This window comes from Neolamprologus brichardi, chromosome 20 (assembly GCF_056152115.1).
Source record: "Neolamprologus brichardi isolate AB-2024 chromosome 20, ASM5615211v1, whole genome shotgun sequence".
Classification (NCBI taxonomy): Eukaryota; Metazoa; Chordata; class Actinopteri; order Cichliformes; family Cichlidae; genus Neolamprologus; species Neolamprologus brichardi.
Genome location: NC_142123.1, coordinates 31696071 through 31716853, shown reverse-complemented (window position 1 = coordinate 31716853; position 20783 = coordinate 31696071). Strand labels below are relative to the sequence as shown.

At 43.5% G+C, this 20783-nt stretch overlaps 1 protein-coding gene across 2 annotated transcripts in view; it reads left to right on the top strand.

Moving 5' to 3' along the window:
• ccdc120a (coiled-coil domain containing 120a) overlaps positions 1-18594 on the top strand; it is a 44326-nt gene extending 25732 nt beyond the window's left edge. For both annotated transcript variants that reach the window (XM_087833789.1, XM_087833787.1), the window contains 10 exons: positions 3988-4170; positions 4324-4441; positions 4524-4651; positions 4960-5073; positions 5285-5426; positions 8505-8561; positions 10147-10246; positions 10399-11189; positions 12390-12666; positions 13241-18594. In XM_087833789.1, coding sequence (XP_087689915.1) covers positions 4123-4170; positions 4324-4441; positions 4524-4651; positions 4960-5073; positions 5285-5426; positions 8505-8561; positions 10147-10246; positions 10399-11189; positions 12390-12666; positions 13241-13346 — 1881 coding nt within the window. In that variant the 5' untranslated portion in view covers positions 3988-4122 and the 3' untranslated portion in view covers positions 13347-18594. The remainder of the gene's footprint in view (positions 1-3987; positions 4171-4323; positions 4442-4523; positions 4652-4959; positions 5074-5284; positions 5427-8504; positions 8562-10146; positions 10247-10398; positions 11190-12389; positions 12667-13240) is intronic.
• The last annotated feature ends 2189 nt before the right edge of the window (positions 18595-20783 follow it).

Here is a 20783-nt window from a genome sequence, read left to right as displayed (position 1 = left end):
AAATCCCAGTAGCTCTGCAACCACGTAAGCTAGCGCAATAATTTTTTTTGCATATGAAACCGGAGGAGTTGTACTTACATCTTATACCATCAGCTTGTCCTCGGTCACAGTTTCCTTCCACATATAGCTTTGTAAAAACTGCATAAAAAGCACTTGCAGCAACAAAAACATAATATTCCAGAAACACGCTTTGCCGATCCAATCAGCTGTTTGTAACACTTCCTACATTGGAATAGACGTCAGCATGAACTATCGTGTGTCCGCCATGACCTGCCCGAAACCGGAAGTGACGTCATTGTTGCAGAAATGTAGTTTTTTACCATCAGGGCCTTATGAGCCTATACTGGTGTTTTTAAAAGTTATCTTTGACTTTATGACTTTCTGTGTGGTTTCTGGGATGCTTAGGACTCATATTGCACTGCTGGAAATAGTTTATTTTGATGCATATGCTGTTTCTTTGCAAATTTGCATTATAATATTTATTTTCGTTTTTCCTGCAGTGTATAAAAATTGGTGTATTTCAAAAATAAAACTATGAAGACACTTAAAATAAATTTCCTGTGGTGGGAAACTATTTTGTGCAACTTTTTTGTATTTACAGTTTTCAGGGATAAGCCTCTTAAATTTCTCTAACTAGAAATATATGTTAAAAAAAAAAAAAAGATTTTCAATTTTTTGTAGTTTATTGCACTTTTTTGCAATTTATGTAATTACTATGCACTTAATGCAGACATATTATTAAAATCACGGCTATAATGGTTGTATTGATGTATATCAACTTGAAATGCTCCCAAAAATGGCTCCACAGCATGTAAACATATAATATAAGCTCTGGCGGACTTGGTTCTATGGTAGGTCTTAAAGGTTTAAACGCAGCGACACTGTCGTCAGTCAGTGTTGCACATGTGGCTGGATTAGAAAAAACTGTTGAATGAAACCAGAGGAACAGCTGGAGATGGTTAAAGTTTACATGTAAAAATGTTACCAAAGCTCAGAGCCTGTTTCCATCGCGCTGTGACTTTGCTGCTGTCTGATGATGCAGATGTTTCTCGGTTTCACTCCTCCAACCAGCAGGAAGAGATCAAACACCTGCTTCCAGCCAATCACAAGGCAGGATATACTTAAGCTCTCACTCTCTCTTTTTTAAAATTTGGATTTTCAAAGGTCCAGATAATATTTCTCCAGACAGACACGCAGAGGTCGCACAAGCTTCAAACATCTGTCGCCCGACCGCGCTGTCACTGTAAATGGGCTTCATGTGTTTTGGTCTTTCTCTGTTTTGGCTACAGACTGACAGACAAACCTTTGTGTGTGTGTGTTGTGTGTCTGTCTTTTGTCTGAGGCATGTCAGTACTCGCCGTTCTCGCCACATTTTTCCTTTAAACCCAGTAAATCTGGAGCCAGCTCTCTCCGTCTGCAGCTCCAGCACACAAACCTGCGCATTTGATCACGAAGCTCCACGAGAAAAGACTTCATTGTTTCAGATCCATTTAAATCGTATCTCTGCTCATATTGTGCATTTAATCCCAGTTTAGAGACAAACACAGACTGAATCCCTAACCCAAGGATCTTCAAGGCTTTGCCTTTTCCAAACCATTAAAGCCTCTGAGTCATCCTTAGTGGCTGACATATTTAATTATCACCATGAACTCAAAGTATTTGTAGGTTTTCTTTGTAAAAACTCTCACGAAAGCACCAAATGTGATGGTTTCATTCTCTAATGAATGCAACATCCTCTCCTGTTTGCTTGGTAAAAATGCAGAGACTGGCTACTTTAGGGCACGTTGAGCTTTTAAAGAATAAAACTGTATGAAGCATTTATGTGACGTGTGAACTTTGTCTTTATTTTGCAGTCAAACAGAAAATGGGTTTAAGGTTTTACCTGCACTCAGCTTTCTTTGCATGTAAAACAAATCTGCAATTAAAATGTGAATCCAAACGTTTTGTTGGTGTTTGGGTCGAAGCAGGTGGGCGAGATTGATGCTTCTCTGTTGGCCGCTGAAGGCTTGGAAGCATCTACAAATAAGCCACAACATCAGATTTGTGAGAACCAGGTCAGGATATTTTCCACAGTGTCCCTGTGGGTGCAACACACTGGCACACCTACCTGCTAATTGGTGCTAATAAAGACGTTTGTATCACAGAGCAAATGGTGTTATTTGATCATCCATTAAAAACACTCCAAGAGGCAACAGCAGCACAAAAACATTGGGGAGGTCCAGTTCAGTGCAGTTAGCTGAGGTGAGACCCTGCAGACACCAACAGTGTTGGGAAGGTTACTTTTAAATTGTATTCCATTACAGATTACAGAACACATGCCCCATAATGTATTCTGTAACGTATTCCGTTACTCAATGAGAGTAACGTATTCTGAATACTTTGGATTACTTAATATATTATCATGCTGTTTACAACTACATGAATGTACTATTGCTGTGATTTATTACTGTTACTGAAGGTCCGCGGCTCCGAACCGTAGTAAAGGGACCTCTGGCTAATACGGTGGGTTCTGTGTTGGGCTCGTAGCCGAAAACTAGCTTTACTTTGTTGTCTGGGTCAACTTTGCTAGCAGAGACAGAGAGAGGCATTGAAAGGCTGCTCCAACAGAACTTATTGTTTTTGGAGGAAAACACGAACACTGTGTACAGTCGAGTCTTAATAGCTTACTTACAACTGGGCTCATCAGGCTCTCTTCTTGGCTGCAGTGGTTATTATTATATTTACATGCTTCCAGCTCCCGTTTCTGCTCGATGACAGCTCGTACTTTTCCTTTTTCTTCCTCCCTCGCTCACAGACACATAACGTGTATGGCAGTCCATTCTCCCTGCAGCACGGACTACACTGCCCATGATGCTACATTCTTTAGAGCTATACCTGTAGCGTTCTGCCTGTTAGCTTAGCACAACAACAACAAAAAGGCCTCTCTCACCCAGGAAACACGCAGAGAGAGAGCGTCACCCTGTAACCATGGCAACAGTAACGCTGCCGCCTGGAACAACAGAACGTAGCTGTCAAACAAAACTCAAACAGTCCTGACCCGCGACAATATGAAACAGGGAAGTACCGCCGTGTAATCCATTTATTTCAACAAAGTAACTGTATTCTAAATACCACCTTTTTAAACGGTAACTGTAACGGAAAACAGTTACTCATATTTTGTATTTTAAATACGTAACGGCGGTACATGTATTCCGTTACTCCCCAACACTGGACACCGAGCAGCTACATCTGCTTCACCCGTATGCAGATGGATCAGTTATTAAAAATCCCCCCTGTACAGCTGTCCACAGACACCAAACCTTTCTTCATACCAGCCAATAAACGTGCTTTTAATGCTGAGAAGTTGCACATTTTAATGAGAGTCTATGGTGCGCTACTGGCTTTTGCAGCCACCAACATGTGGCCAAACAACTGCAAGGTTTGATGCTGCTTGTGTGTAACAGCTCACTTAATGCACAGATGCACACATATAGAGTCATATGGAGTATACATAAACTGGCCAAATCAAGCGTGCACAGCTACCTGCCGTGGCGAGCGCTGTAAATAACGGAGCAGCTGAAACCTACATGTTTCACTATTTAAACATTTGTTTGTGCTGCAGTTTGCTAATGAGACCTCGTCCTCCAGAGTCTTTATTGGACAGGACAGATATAGAGGAGAGTAGACAGGAAATGGTCCAGGATGGAATCAAACCCAGGCAGGGTCGCCTGCTCAGCCAGAGCGACTCCAAGTATTTCTTAGGGGTTTTTTTCCAGCTTTATTTTTCGTTGGTAATTTCTCGTGTAAATGTATTTGTTAAGGTTCTAAGTTCAAGCTAACTGCACGCCGTTTTGACATTTTAAAATGTTTACTTTGATAGTATTTGTGACTTTTTGAGAGAAAATCTTTTGTTTTGAACTTTAGCTTCTAATCTTTTATTGACTTCCTGATTGGTCCTCACTCTAACACCTTCTTCTTTTTCTTCTTGTGCTTTTGTTCTCCTCCTAGGTCAGGAGCTCTGAAGACTGTTTGCCTCCCTCTTCAGGCCCATTTTGGAACTGCAGCTTCACCGTCAGCTAACAGCTAACCGAGCAGTGAGACGAGTTAGTGAAGCAGTGCTGTGGTTTGTGTTCTGACTGTTGGATGGCCACAGGAGTGAACTACTGGAACTCTTATGAACCCAGTCGCAAGGTGAGAAAGTCCCGAAGCTTCTAATTGGCTAATTGGTCAAAACATGGTGCTGACATCACACGAGCAGCGGGGTTTGTCAGTGTCATCAGGACTGCAGGGAGTCTGTGCGAGCTTGCAGCACTAACCTTTATTTGTGATGACAACTTGTTGCAGGTGAGAGAGAGTGTGTGGGGAGGTGAACAGGAGTCGAGTAGTGAGGAAGGAGGAGGTGGAGAGGGCATATGGGACACACAAGCCATGGAGGTCAAAGGTCAACTCATCTCAGCACCTGGTGAGAATAAACGCTGGCATGTGGTGATGCTACACTCTCGAGTGTGTCTGTTAGCTGTCTCTTACGTGTGTGTGTGTTGCAGACCCTCTCACCTGCCCAGACAGGAAGCAGAGGGAGCGAATGGTGGAGCTACAGGAGAGGAGGCGGAGTCTCCAGGCGCTGCTTAGCAGCCGATTGGCTGAGCTGAGACGCATCTGTCTGCAGGAAGCTGTAAGTGATGTCATAAAAAGAGATGACAATATGACACTGACAGCGCATTCCCACCTAAACCAAAGTCTTCTTCACTCTCCAACTGATCCTTTTATCCCTCTCTGCAACTAGTCCTCTCCACGTGGTCTTCAGATGTCTTTATCTGGTGCTTGAACCTCCTCAGATGCTCTTTTTATGTCTCTAACTAGTCTTCTCTGTCCAGCCCCCAACCTCCGATTACTTCAGCCGACTCTACCTTCGTTTTTACTTTAACAACGACTAAAGTAACTGCCAGATAGCTGTAAGTTTTCCTGTGTTTTCCTGGTCAGGAGCTGACGGGTGCAGTGCCCAGTGATTTCCCCCTGGAGGCAGGGGAGAAGCCCCCCTGTGTTCGTAGGAGAGGTGGGACGTCCCGCCAGGGAAACAGGAAGTGTCGAGTAGAGGTGAGGAGCTGAGGAGTGATTTCACTCTAAATAATTTCAACAGTGGTGGAGAATTTTACTGTTCCTCTGTGTGTGTGTGTGTGTGTTTTTGTTGTTGATGGAACAGTTTTGACCTTCATGTGTGTTTCACGCTGAGGCAGTCTGTTTGTATATCCCTGTGCGTGCATGTGTTGGTGTGACCTTTAGGTATTTGCGTGTGTTTTTTCTTTAGGAGGAAGACGCTCAGCGTTCGAAGCCGAAGAAAAATTTATTCAGTGGAGCTCTGAGGAAACACAGCGACTCTGAGCACAACGCACACACGCAGACACACACACACCACGGGAAGAGGACTGTCCACAGAGGCTGCCACACAGGTAACACACACACACTCAATACTAGAGATGGCACGATACCACTTTTTTATGTCCGATACCGATATCATAAATTTGGATATCTGCCGATACCGATATGAATCTGATATAGTGTTTTTTAACCAATAAAACTGTTTTTTTAATATATTGCTGCATTTTGTATAAGTTCATACTCAAGTTTAAATAAACGACAACACTAAAGCTATTCTGTTATACCTGTATGTAAAAAAAAACAAAAAAAAAACCCACACTGCACCCAAAATATTTCATAGTTCAGCAACACTGATCAATCTAATAAACTTAAACCTGCTCCATCCTCCCTATTCTGGTATTTTAAAGAGTACTTAGCAGAAATATTAAGCAACCTAACTAATAGGGTTGCAAACTCCCAGCAAAAAAAAAAAAAAAAAAAATAGGGAACCACCCTCTACCTCATGATGCTTAATCAACGTAATCAACTTTAATTTGATGCAGTGTGAAAAAAATGCACAGAAATAAATTATTTTTCAAGAATAATTAAATAGATTCAACATCTTTCTTCTACAGAACTGCAGACTGCACAGATGGTATCTTCCCAAAGGAAAAAGTACTATAGCTTACTAGGGTATATTAGACTTAACAGTTACTATATACAGTAATGGACTTCTATATATTTTACACAAGATTAAAACTTTGGGTGTAAAATTCAGATAATTATTTATTAAAAGCTAGACATTTTAAATGAGAATAAGAAAGAAAAGTATGTCTTTGTGCCCCCTTTTCCCTGTTCATGCCCTATCGCCCCCCTGGCTAAACTTTGCTAGATCCGCCCCTGCACAGTTACGTCAGCTGTAGAAAAGGATCCTGGTGTAGAAAGTAATATTAAATAAATTCTAACAACAGATTATCAAGGTTAAACGTGCTGCTGTTGTTCAGCCGCTGGTTTCCTCTTTCTGGCGCGAAGTGGGCCAAAAACTAAGAAGAGAGACGGACTTACGACAGAAAAGCCGATCAGCTGATCATTGATCAGTTTCACGATTGAAGTAGCAACAGGAGAGAGAGAGAGGCACTCGCTCCATATATCGGTTGTTAAGCTTAATGTGGGAATGCTTTACAAACATTCAGAGATGAACTTACACACTTGCTTTACTTCTCTCTGGGATCACTTCCTCGGAGATAAAATGCTGGTTTGCTAGCAAGGCTACAAATACACACAGCCGCTCTATCACGTGAGCACACTGCTCCGACGTACTACGGTTATGAGCCGAGTTACGCCGTGTCGCAAGTTTTGTGAGGTGCTTTTTTGATATTTAATGGATCGGATTACCTTTTTTATTTCTCTCCGATATCCGATTCAGTAATTTGGGTCAGTATCAGACCGATACGATACGTAATATCAGATCGGTCCATCTCTACTCAATACACATGCATTCCCTAGGCGCTCTCCCTACCCCTAACCATCAAAAATGAAAGCCTAATCCTAACCATAGCCTAACTGTAACCCTGACACTAAAACCACATTTTCAAAATCCTTTCAAACTGGTGGGCATAGCAGCATGCCAAATTTATGTCCTCACAAAGATGTCTACAGTACAGACACACACACACACACACACACACACACACAATCCGGTTTCTGCTGCCATATTCACCTGGCACACATTTATGATACAGATGGTACCTGATCCATCTCGTTCCTCTATAGGTGAGCACTTGCAAAAAGCAACAAGGACTTTGCAGGGTGCTGTTGTGCACTGGTGCTGTATAAATAAAATGAAATACTGTCATCCTCCAGTTGAGAGGTTTTCAGGTATAGTTGCTATGTCGTGTTTATAGGGCCTAATCAAAAACGTACATACATGGGTTAGGGTTAGAAACCGAAAGCCTGATTGAAGTTTGGGTACTATCCCCTTCAGAGTAGTCACCTCACTCAGTGATACACTCTGTCGGCACATCAAACACCAACAACAACACGTCCTGCATCTCGTGACAGCAGGCCATGAACTTGAATTTGGTTTGCATCAAATAACCTCCCCCAGATGTCTCAGGACATTACGAAGCAAATAGTATTCATTTATGCAGCACTTTCACAGATAGGAGGCACACACTACTTTGTACTTTACTGATCTCTTTAGAAAGTTATTAGACCTCTTAAACTAGTTCCTAGACCTGTGCAGTGTGTACTCAGCTCTCTGCAGTTAGTGTTATTACCGCTCTAACTAGCCCCGCTACCTCAGAAGTCCTCATACATCAGAAACGAGTTCCCAGAATCCTGCAACGAGTCTTCACACTCTGCAACTTATCCATCCATTTTCTAAACGATGCGAGGACTGGTATGTATCCAGTTTGCCAGGCTCTGGTCAGATCGCCAGTTCATCACACGGCTCTCCAACTGGTTCACCGACCTCCAAAACTGGTCCTCAGATTTCTGCAACGAGTTCAAGAGGTTTAAAAAAATGTTGCTAAAAATCCCAAGTTAACGTAAATGTTTCTGACTGACTTTTAAAAGTCTACAGAATACCCAGAAACTGCACTTCACAGGTTTCCGACATTACCTTCGCATCTCACTCGTGCCCAAACACACTAATCCTTTCCTAGGTGAGGAGAACTTTCACATCATGGACATGGAAGGCCTTTCTTATCTGTGCAGGTTTGTTTGCATGCGAGTGGTCAGAGGCTGGGACTGGTCAACGTGAGCAGAGAAGGGGGATACAGTTTTTGCTTTTTGTAATCTCATCATTACTATCACATCTCACGTGTTTTCATTTGAGTCCGTTATGTAACGTTCGCGCAGCGAGTAAAACCCTGAAATCAGCTCTAGTCAAAGATATGAGTGTTTACATCACACTCGCTGACCTCACAACTGAATTAATCAGTTTCCTGAAAGCCGTCCTCGTTGGAGGGTCTTCAAAGGACCAAAGACGCAGAAGGTGCAGTCAGTGCGATAGATGTGACGGCCTGGAAAGTTTCCATTCATAGATACACATGCATACATATGGAGACACTCACAGCTGGCAGTAGATGTGAAGCCATTGTTTCAGGAAGATGAGGAAACCAGCGTCTTCCTGCTTTTATTCTCACTCTGTTTCTGTGTGTTTCCAGACGACACAGTGAGGTCAGAGAGCAGCTCGACATCAGACTCAACAGGACACGACAATGGTAATGAACACACACGCGCGCACACCCTTGTATCTGTACGAGGACCATCACTTAATGTTTTTCCAACACTCCTGAGCCCGAACGTAAACCCGATTCTGATGTAACCCTGAAACAGAAGGTCTGTGCTCTGGTCCTCGCAAAGATGGATGTACAGGCAAACACACTGTAGAGCTGGTAGTGTAGCTGCAGCGCCCTCAGCTGGCTGACAGGAGGAATAACAGTAAAGGTTTAATGCAGTTCTGGTCTCATCTTGGAAAACTGCACGGCTGCTGGCAGTGAATAGGCGAACAGACTGATTCGGCATAGGGTGTTTTGATTATTTAGCATTTTTTTATTTTGAACAAATGTTTTTTCCCCTTCTTTTTATTCTCTCTCTATATTTTTATCATAGGACATTTTGTATACTAGACATCAGGCAAACACTAGACAGTTAATCAGTTAATTATTTTTATTTATTACAGGGTGATTAGTTTATGTAAAAATGTAGTTTGTTGTTGTTCTGGTTTACGTGCTGAAAATGTTTTTTATTTGTGTATGTTCAATGTGTTAGACTTACACAGTTAACAGACGCAGTTAATAGACGTACATAGTTAACCATATATGATCAAATAATGTTGAATCCTGGATATGAATTTGTAAGCAATGAAATTTGAAATAAGGGGGTAGGAAGTGTAAACTTCATCCTACTCCTTTTCGAGCACACGCATTCTGTAGACAAAGATATATACATGAAAACTTGATGATTTTTAAGTTTTGTTTTTTGTTTATTTTGTTTTTTTCTGTTGTTTTTGAATTATATTTGCATGTTCGAAATAAAATTATATCTATCTACCCATTTTATCTATTTCATAATGTGCGATCTTTTTAAAGGTCATGTTTATGAATGTGATGTTTTCCCTGCTACACTTTTCCGAAATTAAATGTCCTTAAATTATAAGACCTGCTTCTCTTACAAACATCGTGATATCTGACATAATCTTCATTCTGTACGGTTACCATGGTTACAGCTGTATTTATCCTGACTTACAATATCATAAGGAAAATATAAGTGATTGACAGCTTTTATAAGTTGAACTGAGGTATAGATTTCAGTTAAAGTTAATATTTCTAGCACAAGTCAAAGGAGCTTGCAAAGAAAAGCGTCTGGACTTCTTTAAGTTACTTGAAGACGTTTCACCTCTCATCCGAGAAGCTTCTTCAGTTCTAAGGTCAAATGGTGGAGAGTCCCAGATTTAAACCTAGTGGGAGTTTCCCCCCACAGAGGGACAAAAGGACCCCCTGATGATCCTCTAATCGCCTGAGCCAAGGTGTGAAACTGGGTGTGGGTCCAGCCACTTCACAAGCGCATGGCACAACACAGAAGAGCCACTTCCACAGGACAAGACTCAGCTGTCCATCTGCATCTTAAGGATAAAGGACACTCTTTCGAGGAAGCTTCTGGGATGAGAGGTGAAACGTCTTCAACTAACTTAAAGAAGTCCAGACGCTTTTCTTTGCAAGCTCCTTTGACTACGATGACCTGGATGACTGAGAACCTTCACAGACATTTCTAGCACAAGTAAATTTCTGTCTATGTATCTGGCAGATGACGGTGTGTCTCAGTGTCGCCCCCTGCTGGTTTCTTCTGGGTCTCCGGTGGAGGTTTTCTATCAGAACAGAACCAGGAGGAACTCCGTGCACAACAGGTACGCTCAGAGCACGTCCACATTTGTGTCACGGTCTGTGATGTCATAATCGGAGCTCACAGATTTCTTGAGGTTTCATGTTCAGCGTCACCTCATCATGTTTGGTTGCCCCTCCCCTCTGTATACTGAAAATATTTCCTTTTGTCTTTCAGAACTGAGCATCTGGACAGCCAGAAGCCCCTCCCACTGCCTCCCTCACAACCTCCTCCACCTCCCCCTCGCTCTCAGGACTCCTCTTCCTCTGGCCCGTCTGACCCTGGAGCAGGAGGGGAGGCAGGACTCAAGGCTAATGCAGCTCGCCGTAGTAACAGCTCCGATGGCCTCCTGGACCGCATCACCCCTCCCGAGGATGATGTTGGGGTGCAGCAGGGGGGATTGTGGGTAAACGGGCTGCCGGGGTCCAGAGGAACAAGCACGGCCGGCGCGTATTGGAACTCAGAGACGCTGACAGACGGACGGTCGAGGGCAAATAATGGAGTCAGCGATGGGAGAGGAAAAGGGGGAGGTGCAGGGCGAGGAAGAGGAGGAGGAAGGGGAGACAGAGGAGGAAGAGGAGCGGGGTACAGCGATGTCCTGCTGGATTATGTTTGGGGAAAACAGCAGCAGCTGCAGAGACAGCATTCTCAGCCCCACAGACAGCCAATCACATCGCAGCAGCAGGTAGTCTACAATGGCTACTCCAAGCAGCCATCAGGAGCCCCGCCCACCTACCGCGGCCCCCAAGGCGACCAGCGGCGGGTCACGGTAACCCGAACCAAATCGTGCGGTCCGTTCCTCCCGGTGCAGCAGAGCCAGACTGATACCCACAATCCCCCTCTGGTCGCCATTCAGCCCGACCCCCACCCCCACCTGCTGCCGCCCCGACCCCCTCAGCTGCCCCCCAACCAGGACTCCCAACTGGAGGAGGCCACCAGGAGCCTCCACAAGGCCCTCGCCCTGGAAGGTGAGTATCGTTACCCTGTAGCTGCTCCGCACTTCCTTTACGGAGGCTTTGGGGCTCGTTAGCTTCCAGCTCAGCCTCTCTCAGCTCCTGATGTTTGCTGATCTGTGAAGCTCAAACGTGTTGAATCTTTCATGGGATGGAGATAAAACTGGGTCAGTGCAGCAGAAACTGTCTGCTGGTGTACTGCAGTGAGGAGGTGATGCCACCTGGTGGAAGTCAGACAGAATAACACAAATATGTTTGCTTCATCCATTCATTGCTTACCCACGCTTGCATCTCGGGGAAATCGTCTAAGCAGAGAAGCCAAGACTTCTCTAGACCTCACGTGATTCTGCAGCATGTCCTGGGTTTGCCCCAGGGTCTCCTCCTGGGAAGACTCACCTAGGAGGCGTCCAGAAGGCATCCTCTTCATCCTGAGCCACCGAGCAGGCTCTCAATCCCTCTATCGGTCTCACGATCCACTCTCCCTTCACTTATAAACGAGATCCCAAGATATTTAAACTCTTCCACTTGGGGCAGCAACTCATCCTGGACTCTGAGAGGGTACTCCATAGTTGGAGGTGCTAATTCTATTCCCACTCTTTCCCACTTGGCCGTGGACTGCCTCAGTGTAAACTGGAGGTCACCGCCTGTTGTTTGTTTCATCACTTAATTTATCTGCACTGCATTAGGTCAACTTTATTGTCTGTTATCAAGTCTCAGGCGCACTACCGTAGAGTTTAAATAGAAGGGTAAACGGCGCTCACGCCTTCTGTGACCTCATTTCTAGTTTCACTTCTTGTTTAATGCAACCTGACGTTCATTTGTTGAGTTATAGTCCCCAGTAGATAAAACAGGGTTTGTGTATTCAGACAGATAAGTTGTTACCACACGAGCGTGAGCAAGTTAACCAGTGAGTGATCGGTTAGCTAAGTGACTTCCTCTATTTTATTTTAAAGGTGTAATCTAAGGTTCAGTACACGTAACAGTGCAACAGACCACTGTGGTTTGATGTGGGTGTCATTAACAACTGGTTATACTGGGAGTCTTTAAACCATATCTTCTACCTGGACACAGCTAAAGTCTGCAGGAGATTCAAAGGTTGGACTGAACCTGACGATTAAAGTCAGCTCCACAGCGTGAAACTTGCTCCGAGTGTGGTGATGGGAGACGTTTCCATGGAGCAGAAACTGTGATAAGCTGTTGATGTGTGATTGACAGGTCTGAGGGACTGGTACCTAAGGAACACCTTAGGCTCCTCCCACCAGAACCAGGCCAATGGAAAGGTGACCGCAGGGACCAACGGCAGTAAGATGAATGGAGGGGTCAAAGGGCAGGCGGGAGGAGGCGGGGCTCTGCAGCGCAGACGGACGACACACGGTGTCATTCAGCAGTCGGCCTATCAGACGGAGACGAATCATCATCAGCACGCTGCGCCGCATCACAAACACACGCTGCCGCATTCAGCCACGTTCCACGGACACCCGCTGCACGGCAGGTATGGGTCAGATGACCACGCCCCCCCTTTATACTCAGAAGTTTGTTACATAGTTTAAGACGCAAATGTGTCCGGACTAAAAGTAGATTAAAATCATAAAAACCTGCTAAAATCTACTTTTTTTTGAAGGACGCTTTTTCTTCACTTCTAGTCTTTGCTTTGAAAGCCGGAGCGTCCGACTCGTCTTTGATCACAGCAGGCTCTTTATTCCAGACACGGCAGCAAAAACTTGCTTAGATCTTCCAACATGATTATCCTCAAACTCGATGATGGTAATCAGTGTAAATTAGTCCAAACGTATTCAGCAGAGAGCGCTTCTCCTCAGCTTTGAGCCTTGAAGCCTCCTCGTTACAGATCCGCTCCAACCTGCTGGTCACTGCGGTCGGTCCGAACCCTGAAGAACTCTTATCCTCTGTTCAGCAGTAATGTTTGCTTTGAAGCTGCAAGAGCGATATTTAAAATGAGAACAAATGTTAAAGCACCTAAAAGGTCAAATAATGTCAGTGCAAGTGAGGCGACGTTTAGGAAGACTGTCTGCTGTGTGGGTAAATATCCATTTCTGTCCTTCCTACAGGTCTGTGGATGGCTCGCTCTACCACGACTCGTTCCCTGCTCAGAAACAGGAAGTCCCTCTCAGAGATCCGCCGATGGACCAACCGTCTCCTGGGACTCTGGTCTGACTCGGCAACCAATCACGATGCTGAGAGGCAGGCAAAGGGACTAATTCCAGGCTGGCTTCCTGGGATGAGCAGTATGAAGGAATGCGTGTCCAGGTGTCTGAATCAAACACACCTTGGTCCTGATGGATGGAAGTTCCTGCCTGATCGTACAGGATGGAAAACCCCGCCCACCTCGTCCTCGTCTGCCCTCAGGGTCGAGCTTCTGTTTGTAAAAATGAACCAAACCCCAGACCAGGTCCAAGGAGGGAGGAGCACCTCCTCCCTCCTTGGACCTCCTCCTCGCTGCTCGGGTCACTGCTGCTCTGCTCGGTGAACTTCTTCTATCAGGGATGGACTTTAAGTCAACAGCTGCTTCTCCACCAAACACATCAGTTCTACTAGGAACTAATGACAGGAAGTTCCTGCAGCAATCTGTGTTGCAAAGAAGAAGATTGAGCAATTTCCTCTGACAGTTGTTAAAGCCTGGATTCAGAAAGTAATCTGTCTCGTTCTGCTTCGCCCTGATTACTGCCACCAAAAGTGTCATCTGCTGTGGAAGATGCTACATTTCTGGACTAATTAGAGATGTTCACATGCACGACCTGCCCTGAGATTTCTCAAACTATCCTAACGGCTACTTCACTCTGAGGGATTTTAGTTTCTAACATGTAAGCGACGTAAATGGTCGTGGCCAAATCTTTGGTTCTCTTCGCTCGATGGAGTCGCAGTTCTCAGAGAAACGAACTCAGCCCGACGATCAGTGGCCAAAAGCAGCCGTAACTGTTCAGAAAGGAAGGTCCGGGTTCCTACGGTGGCATCAGACTGATGCTGGAACACCAGCCACAGGCTGTACGTGTCTTTTCCAAATACATTTTATTGTTAAAAGCTGCAGATGGACGAGCCGAAGACGATTCTCTGCTTTTGTGGAAGTCGTTATTTCTCAGGCGTTCAGATTGAAGATGGAGATGCGGCGTCTCTCACAGGTTCCTGTTTCTGGGATAGCTAAAACAAAGACTCCTGGAGTCCTTTCAGAGATGCAGCCATTTTCTGAAAGGTTTTAGATTAAATCAGAAACTGAACGAGGTGTCTGTGGCTCTGTTTCTACACCCTTCAGACTGTGCTTAGACAATCAGACTCTTAAAACACCAACGAGGAGGACGTACCTCCTCTGAAGACAGATGACATCACCAGCTACCTGCAGCCAACCAGCAAAGCGTAAAAAGAACTTTTTGGTGACTTGATCAGGTGACCTGTCGATCCCTCAGGTGAGTCCAGGCAGGGAGCGTCGCGTTGAGGTTCTCCCGGTTTGGACTCAACATCTCTGCACTAAAACTCGAGCACAGAGTTTACTGACACCAGCTGAACTGTCGCTGCTGCTGTTTGTGGCTTTAAGCAGCTGCAGAGCCCTCGAGTAGAAACCAAACGTGAACAGAATAAATCCTCTGAAGTAAACGGAGCTTCCCACCTCACTGATGCAGAGTGACTCACAGAAGCTGACGTACTCACGAGTCTTTTCTCCCAAAAGGGAAATATTTTCTGTACGCGTTAATTTATCTGATAACTTCAGATACTTGGAAACGAGGATGCTTGCAAACGGGACACTTTAATAGCCGATACAAACTGCTGAAAGGTTCATTTGGTTTCTGAAAACTCGACTTGAAATGTGAATATCTGACACTTTTCATTTTAGTAATTCACTTCGAATCATTTTAAGGTTTGGATAGTTTGTTGGTTTCCACTGCAGGAACACCGGAGAGGTTTTTAACTTTAGCTGCACTTTGCAGTGAGAAATTACAAACGCAGAAAGTTGAACCGGACATTTTAACCCCTGGCAGCTGTTTCTTATCAAAGAGCCATTTTCACACATGCAACTCACACGACTTCAGCCCATGTCCAGCTCAGTCAGATCACAAATAAACCAGTATTTAATTCCCGAGTGCAAAGTCGACGCTTTAGCCGATGCATGAATTCTGGTGCATCGTGGCCTCCGAGCTGCTCATTCCAGACAGTTTCCTAACTTTAACCCCAGAGAGTAATTTACATCATCCTGCTTTGTCCCCAAATGTGACAAAGGAAACTTAAACTCTTGTAGTCTGAACCTAGAATTTGAACGACTAGCACGTATTTTGTCAGAACCACACCTGGAAGACTCCTTTCAGGGCAAAACAAAGGCACATGCTCGGTAAACGCCTATGGCGCTCTTCCACGGGTCACTGATTCAGTTTAGAGGATCCTTTTTAGAAATGTTAAAGGTGAAGTCTTCAGTTTATCATTAGACATCAGTAGAACATCAAGACATCACAGGAATCCCCTCAAAATGTTCAACTATAAAAAGCAAAAGACACTAATTAAGTTTGGCTGCCATCCCGTTTGCTGTAGGCTTCTCTCATTTGTTTCCAATACGCTTTTCTATGGAGCTGAAACTTAGAGGGTTTGGGTTGTGGAAAAATATCTTTTTTTAGTTATTAGGTATTCGGCAGCCTCCTGAGATGAGTCGCCTTCATGCACCACAAACAGCTGCTTCTAGATTTCCATAAGGTCTTAACAGAGCAGTTAGCAGAGTGACAGCTGAGAAAGTTGTTTGTATTTGTGAAAATTACAGAAGAAGAGTTAATAAATATTTAAGCGGTTTGGCTCCGGTGACTCCCATTCATTGAGGGTTTTGCATTAACAGGAAGTGTAAAGGCTCTTTGTTGAATGAGGCACCGATTCAAGGAAAATACCCCACAGCTACCCGTAGTTCCTGCACTGGAAACCCCTCCCCAGTTTTTGTTGTTTGTGGTTTTTTAAACAGTGAATCCAGATTATGATCAGCAGATGAATCCATAATGAAACAGTCATCAGCTGCGACACAGTTTGTTCTCGCAGAAAGACGAAAATAGTCACATCTAAGGGAACCAGGAGTTGTTTGATCAGACACTCGATTGATTAAGAGGGATCGCTTTGGAGGTTTCTGTATTTGTGGTTTGAATGAGATCCAGATGTGGAGAAACAGCATCAGCAGCTCAGACCTTCTGCCCCATTCGGAGCCCTCAGTGAAGCCATTGTCCTGCTGAGCTGACCGGGACTCCAAGTCCAGGACGACTGAAGCAATAAGAGGAGCTGTTCCAAGTTTCCCTTTGCAAATTTTAACGCTCTGTCAGGAATAAAAACAAAAAAGCATTTGCAGCGACAATCAGGAAATGTCACAGTGGTCACAGTAGTGACTGGTTAATCGATGAATTTGAATTTATTCTGTGTTTTTCTTTTGTTTTTTTTGGTACTCTGCTCCAGAAAAAAGATTTTATATAAATGTCCGTGAATGAAATGCAGCTTCTTCAGCGCTGTGAAGTCAGTGTTATTAATCCATAAGTTATTGATCAGGATCTGTGTCCACACGTTCCTACTGTCTGTATTTATTGATTGTCTTTCAGCATAAGTTGCAGCTTTGCCTGACCCAGTCCCAGCTTCACTGAAACCGGCCTGACCTCCAGCTTCCCCCACAATGAAGCCGCGGTCACATGACCCAATATGACGACAAACTCAGACCAAGTTGGTAGATCAGACTGAGACTTGAGAGGTTGTGATACATCAAAGGAAGTTTCTCAGGTCACAGATTCACTTTAGAAGAAGATTTTAAGACATTTTAAAGGTGAAAACATCGGATTTGTGTTCTATCACAAAAGCAAAAATCATATCTGATTTAAGTTTGGCTGTCGTCCCCGTTAATGTAGGCTTCTCCCATTTAGCACTGTCCTGTTTCCAGCGCTCTTCTGTTGATTTCAACGTGGATCTCAAACTTGCTCAGAGAGCAAACGTCAGCTTTAATTTTGAGGATGAAGAGAGCTGGATCTCCAGTTTTCACACATGACCTGTAGCCCAGAACTGTTCCAGGACTTACCCAAATACATGAAGTGGTCTTTAATCTGCTCCAGCTCTTGGATGTCTGGTGTCATGTAGGAGAGCCATCTTTGAGACAGTCCAGAGTGATTTGGTGCCTTATGAAGCTGAAGCTTCAGGCTATTTTCTAACACTGTTGAATCAGACATGAATGAGTATTTAACCTGCCAGCTGCCTAGGAAAAGTCATCGATAATGGGTTGTGGGTATGGCTGAATAGAATAAATCTATTTCCAGCAGTGTAAGAAGTTTAAAGTCTGTGTGAAAACAGCTGGAGACCAAATAGTGTCTTTACTGGAAGAGCCCACAGTGTTAGGAGGAAGGCCTGCCCACATTCTCTCCAGTCTCCAAGGATCATATTTTATCAAGCGTTGTTGAGGGAGAACATTCAATGGAAACCAAATGAATTTAAGGAATTCAGCAGCAGGTGATTCGGGAGAGACTGGGAATGTTGTATTGACCTGGGAGTGGGTAATGGCCAAATCCAAATCAGGGCCATTTGTTTGCATTTTTTAGGCACGTTTGCAAAACGTTTCAGTCATATTTTGTGTAAGCATCGCCGACCTCCAGAGATCCAGGCAGGGTGTTGGATAGTCTGGTCATGTGACCCTCCGGCTTCAGAAAGTCTCAGCATGCCCCTCTCCTCACTCCACGCTCACACCAAAGCAGAAACATGTGAAGATACGATGTAAATACAGCACGCGTGTTCACGACTGTTCGAGCTGCCGTACTGCTCTACCTGTACATAATACTGCAGCGCCACTAAACATACTGCATTACTGCAGTACCAGGATGTAATGGTGTGGTACCAGTCTGAATATTTGTCACATTCTGTACTCTCCAGTACCAGTATTAGCTTGAGTGCAGTACTGTACTCCTGCTGTAGTACTGGTAATGAGCAGTGCTAGTATTCAGGGACCAGGACTGCAGACGTGCTGATGTCCAGGTTCAGTGGAGCCTCTCAACCAAACCCTGTACAGTATTTTGATGATTTAACATTTCTTTCTTTCTGTCTCAGTATGAGAGTAAATTTCCTCCAGCTGAGTTAAGTACTTTTTTAGGTTAAAGCTCTATCTCCTGTACTGCTGAAGTTGTACTAGTCTCCAGTACAGCTCTTTGCTCTGAGGGCCTCCTGCTGCCATTCTGTGTCCCAGTTCAGGTCCAGGACCAGCTGTAGTACCACTGTGTGGACTGTGGCTCTGCTACGATGCATTCAGGTGCACTGTGTACAGTCTGTTTTTTCTGCTGTACAGTAACTCTGTTTAAAAAAAGGTTTTCTATCGGTCGTTTGTACTTTTTCCACTCTGAACTCTTTCTGATGTTTCATGATGGAAATGAATCTTGGTGTAAATAAAGCCTGAGGCTGTCAGCAGGTGCTTTTTAAATAAAGATTTCTCTTCCTTTAGATCTGCAGTGTTTTATTGTTGGATTTTTTTTCCACCGCAGTCACAGAGGAGTAAGTGTTAGATCCTCTTTTTCCTGGCTGTTTTTACTCGTTTCTCACAAGTAAATGCAAGTGTGCAAACATCACGATGCCAACAATGATCTGAGAAAAGAAAATTCACTGACATCTGTAGTTCAGTGTGTCTGAAACAACTTTACTGCGCGCACAGTAAAATAATACTGACAATGTAGGGACTCAAAAAATGTCTAAGGACACAGTCTTACCTGCCTCAAGGAACTTTATATTGTAAAGTAGACTCTACTATAATACAGAGAAAACAGAGAAAACCCAAACAATTACATGGTCCCCGATAAGCAAGCGCTTTGGCGACAGTGGGAAGGAAAAACTTGCTTTTAACAGGAAGAAACCTCCAGTAGAACCAGGCTCAGGGAGGGGCAGCAATTTGGTTCGAACAGTTGGGGTTAGTGGAGGAAGACGAGACAAAAACATGCTGAGGAAGAGAGCCAAAGATTAATACTAACTAATAATTAAATGCACTCAATGCATCAGCAGCCTCGGCCTATTGCAGCATAACTAAGGGAGGATTCAGGGTCACCTGGTCCAGCCCTAACTATATGCTTTAGCAAAAAGGAAAGTTTGAAGCCTAATCTTAAAAGTAGAGATAGCGTCTGTCTCCTGAATCCAAACTGGAAGCTGTAATTATTGTCATTATTAATATTATTATTGATAATAATGAATTGCAGTAGTCCAACCTAGACGTAATAAATGCATGAACTAGTTTTTCAGTGTCACTCTGAGATTTTGGTTCATATTGACATCAAATCGTCACACAGTTGTCACAAATTTGTCCTCTGAACATCCACATTCATGATGTGAATCCATTCCACCACATGTCAAAGTGGTAAGTGGTCAGCAACAACACTCAGGTAGAGTGTGGTGTTTTAAAATAATGATTATCTTTAAATAATAATGGCACCAGCAACCATGCCATGTGCAAAGTCACTTCAGCCATCTTTCCTCCCTGTTCTGATGCTCTGTTCAAACTTCAGCAGGTCGTCTTAACCACATCTGCTTACTTCAATAGATTCAGCTGCTGCCATGTGATTGTCTGATCACATATTTGCATAAATAACCAGCTGAACTAGTTTGCCTGACAAAGTGCTGATGTGTTTTAGTGTGCGGTCCAGCAGTAGGAAGTATTTGTGACAGAATATGCAAAGCAGAAACCAAATGAGTTCATTGTTTGTTTCTAAATGAAATCTTAAACCCTTTTAACTCAAACTAAGGTCTGTTTAATACAACTAAAGAATTAGCAGAAGACTATGAGCTACCTGTAAATGAACACTCAAGTTCATTATTGCTGCTATTTGTAATCTATGTTATAAACTGTATACAAAGGATGGAAGACACCTCCATGACAAGCATGTTTTTAGGTATTGCTAAATTGTGGATGTGGCGGTTCCTGTTTTTGTTACATTTGAATATAATTTTGCATGTGCATTGTTTTCATTATGATTCAGTGTATGACTGCTACTTTTGAGCAGGTCTCCTGAGAGATTTTGATCTAAATGTAAGATCCTGATGAAACTGGGTATAAATTCATGTTCTTTCTATCAAGTGGAAGTTAGAGAATTTAGGCTTTCTGACTCAAATTGTATTTTATTGTATCTTATAAGAAGAAAAACGTTTATTCCTAAAAAAAAAATAAACAATATTTTCCACCATAAATTTGCAGTTCTTTCTCAGACATTTGGCATTATTCTTCTCATAAATTTCCAATTATTGCTAGGTCTTTTCATTGTACATTTGCAAATTTATTTCTCCAAAACTTCTTTTTCATCTTTTAGTTTATAAATTTCCCATATTTTTGTCTGAAATTTGGTAGTATTTTTTTTTTACATAAATTTGTCAATTTTTGCAAGTTTTTTTTATTGTTAATTTAGAAGTTAATTTTGTAAACTTTACATAATTTTATTTGAAATGTATCACTTTAACCTCCAACCATCAGAGGTTTTATTTCATTTATTTATTTATTTTTAAAATATCACACCCCCTCCCCACCACCGCCCAGCTACTTATATTTTGTTCGGATAAAAGCAGAAGGAGGAGAGGGAGGTCACGTCCTCAGTATCGGAACGCGGCCCGCCCTTCAGGGCACCTTGTGTCGGTATCCGG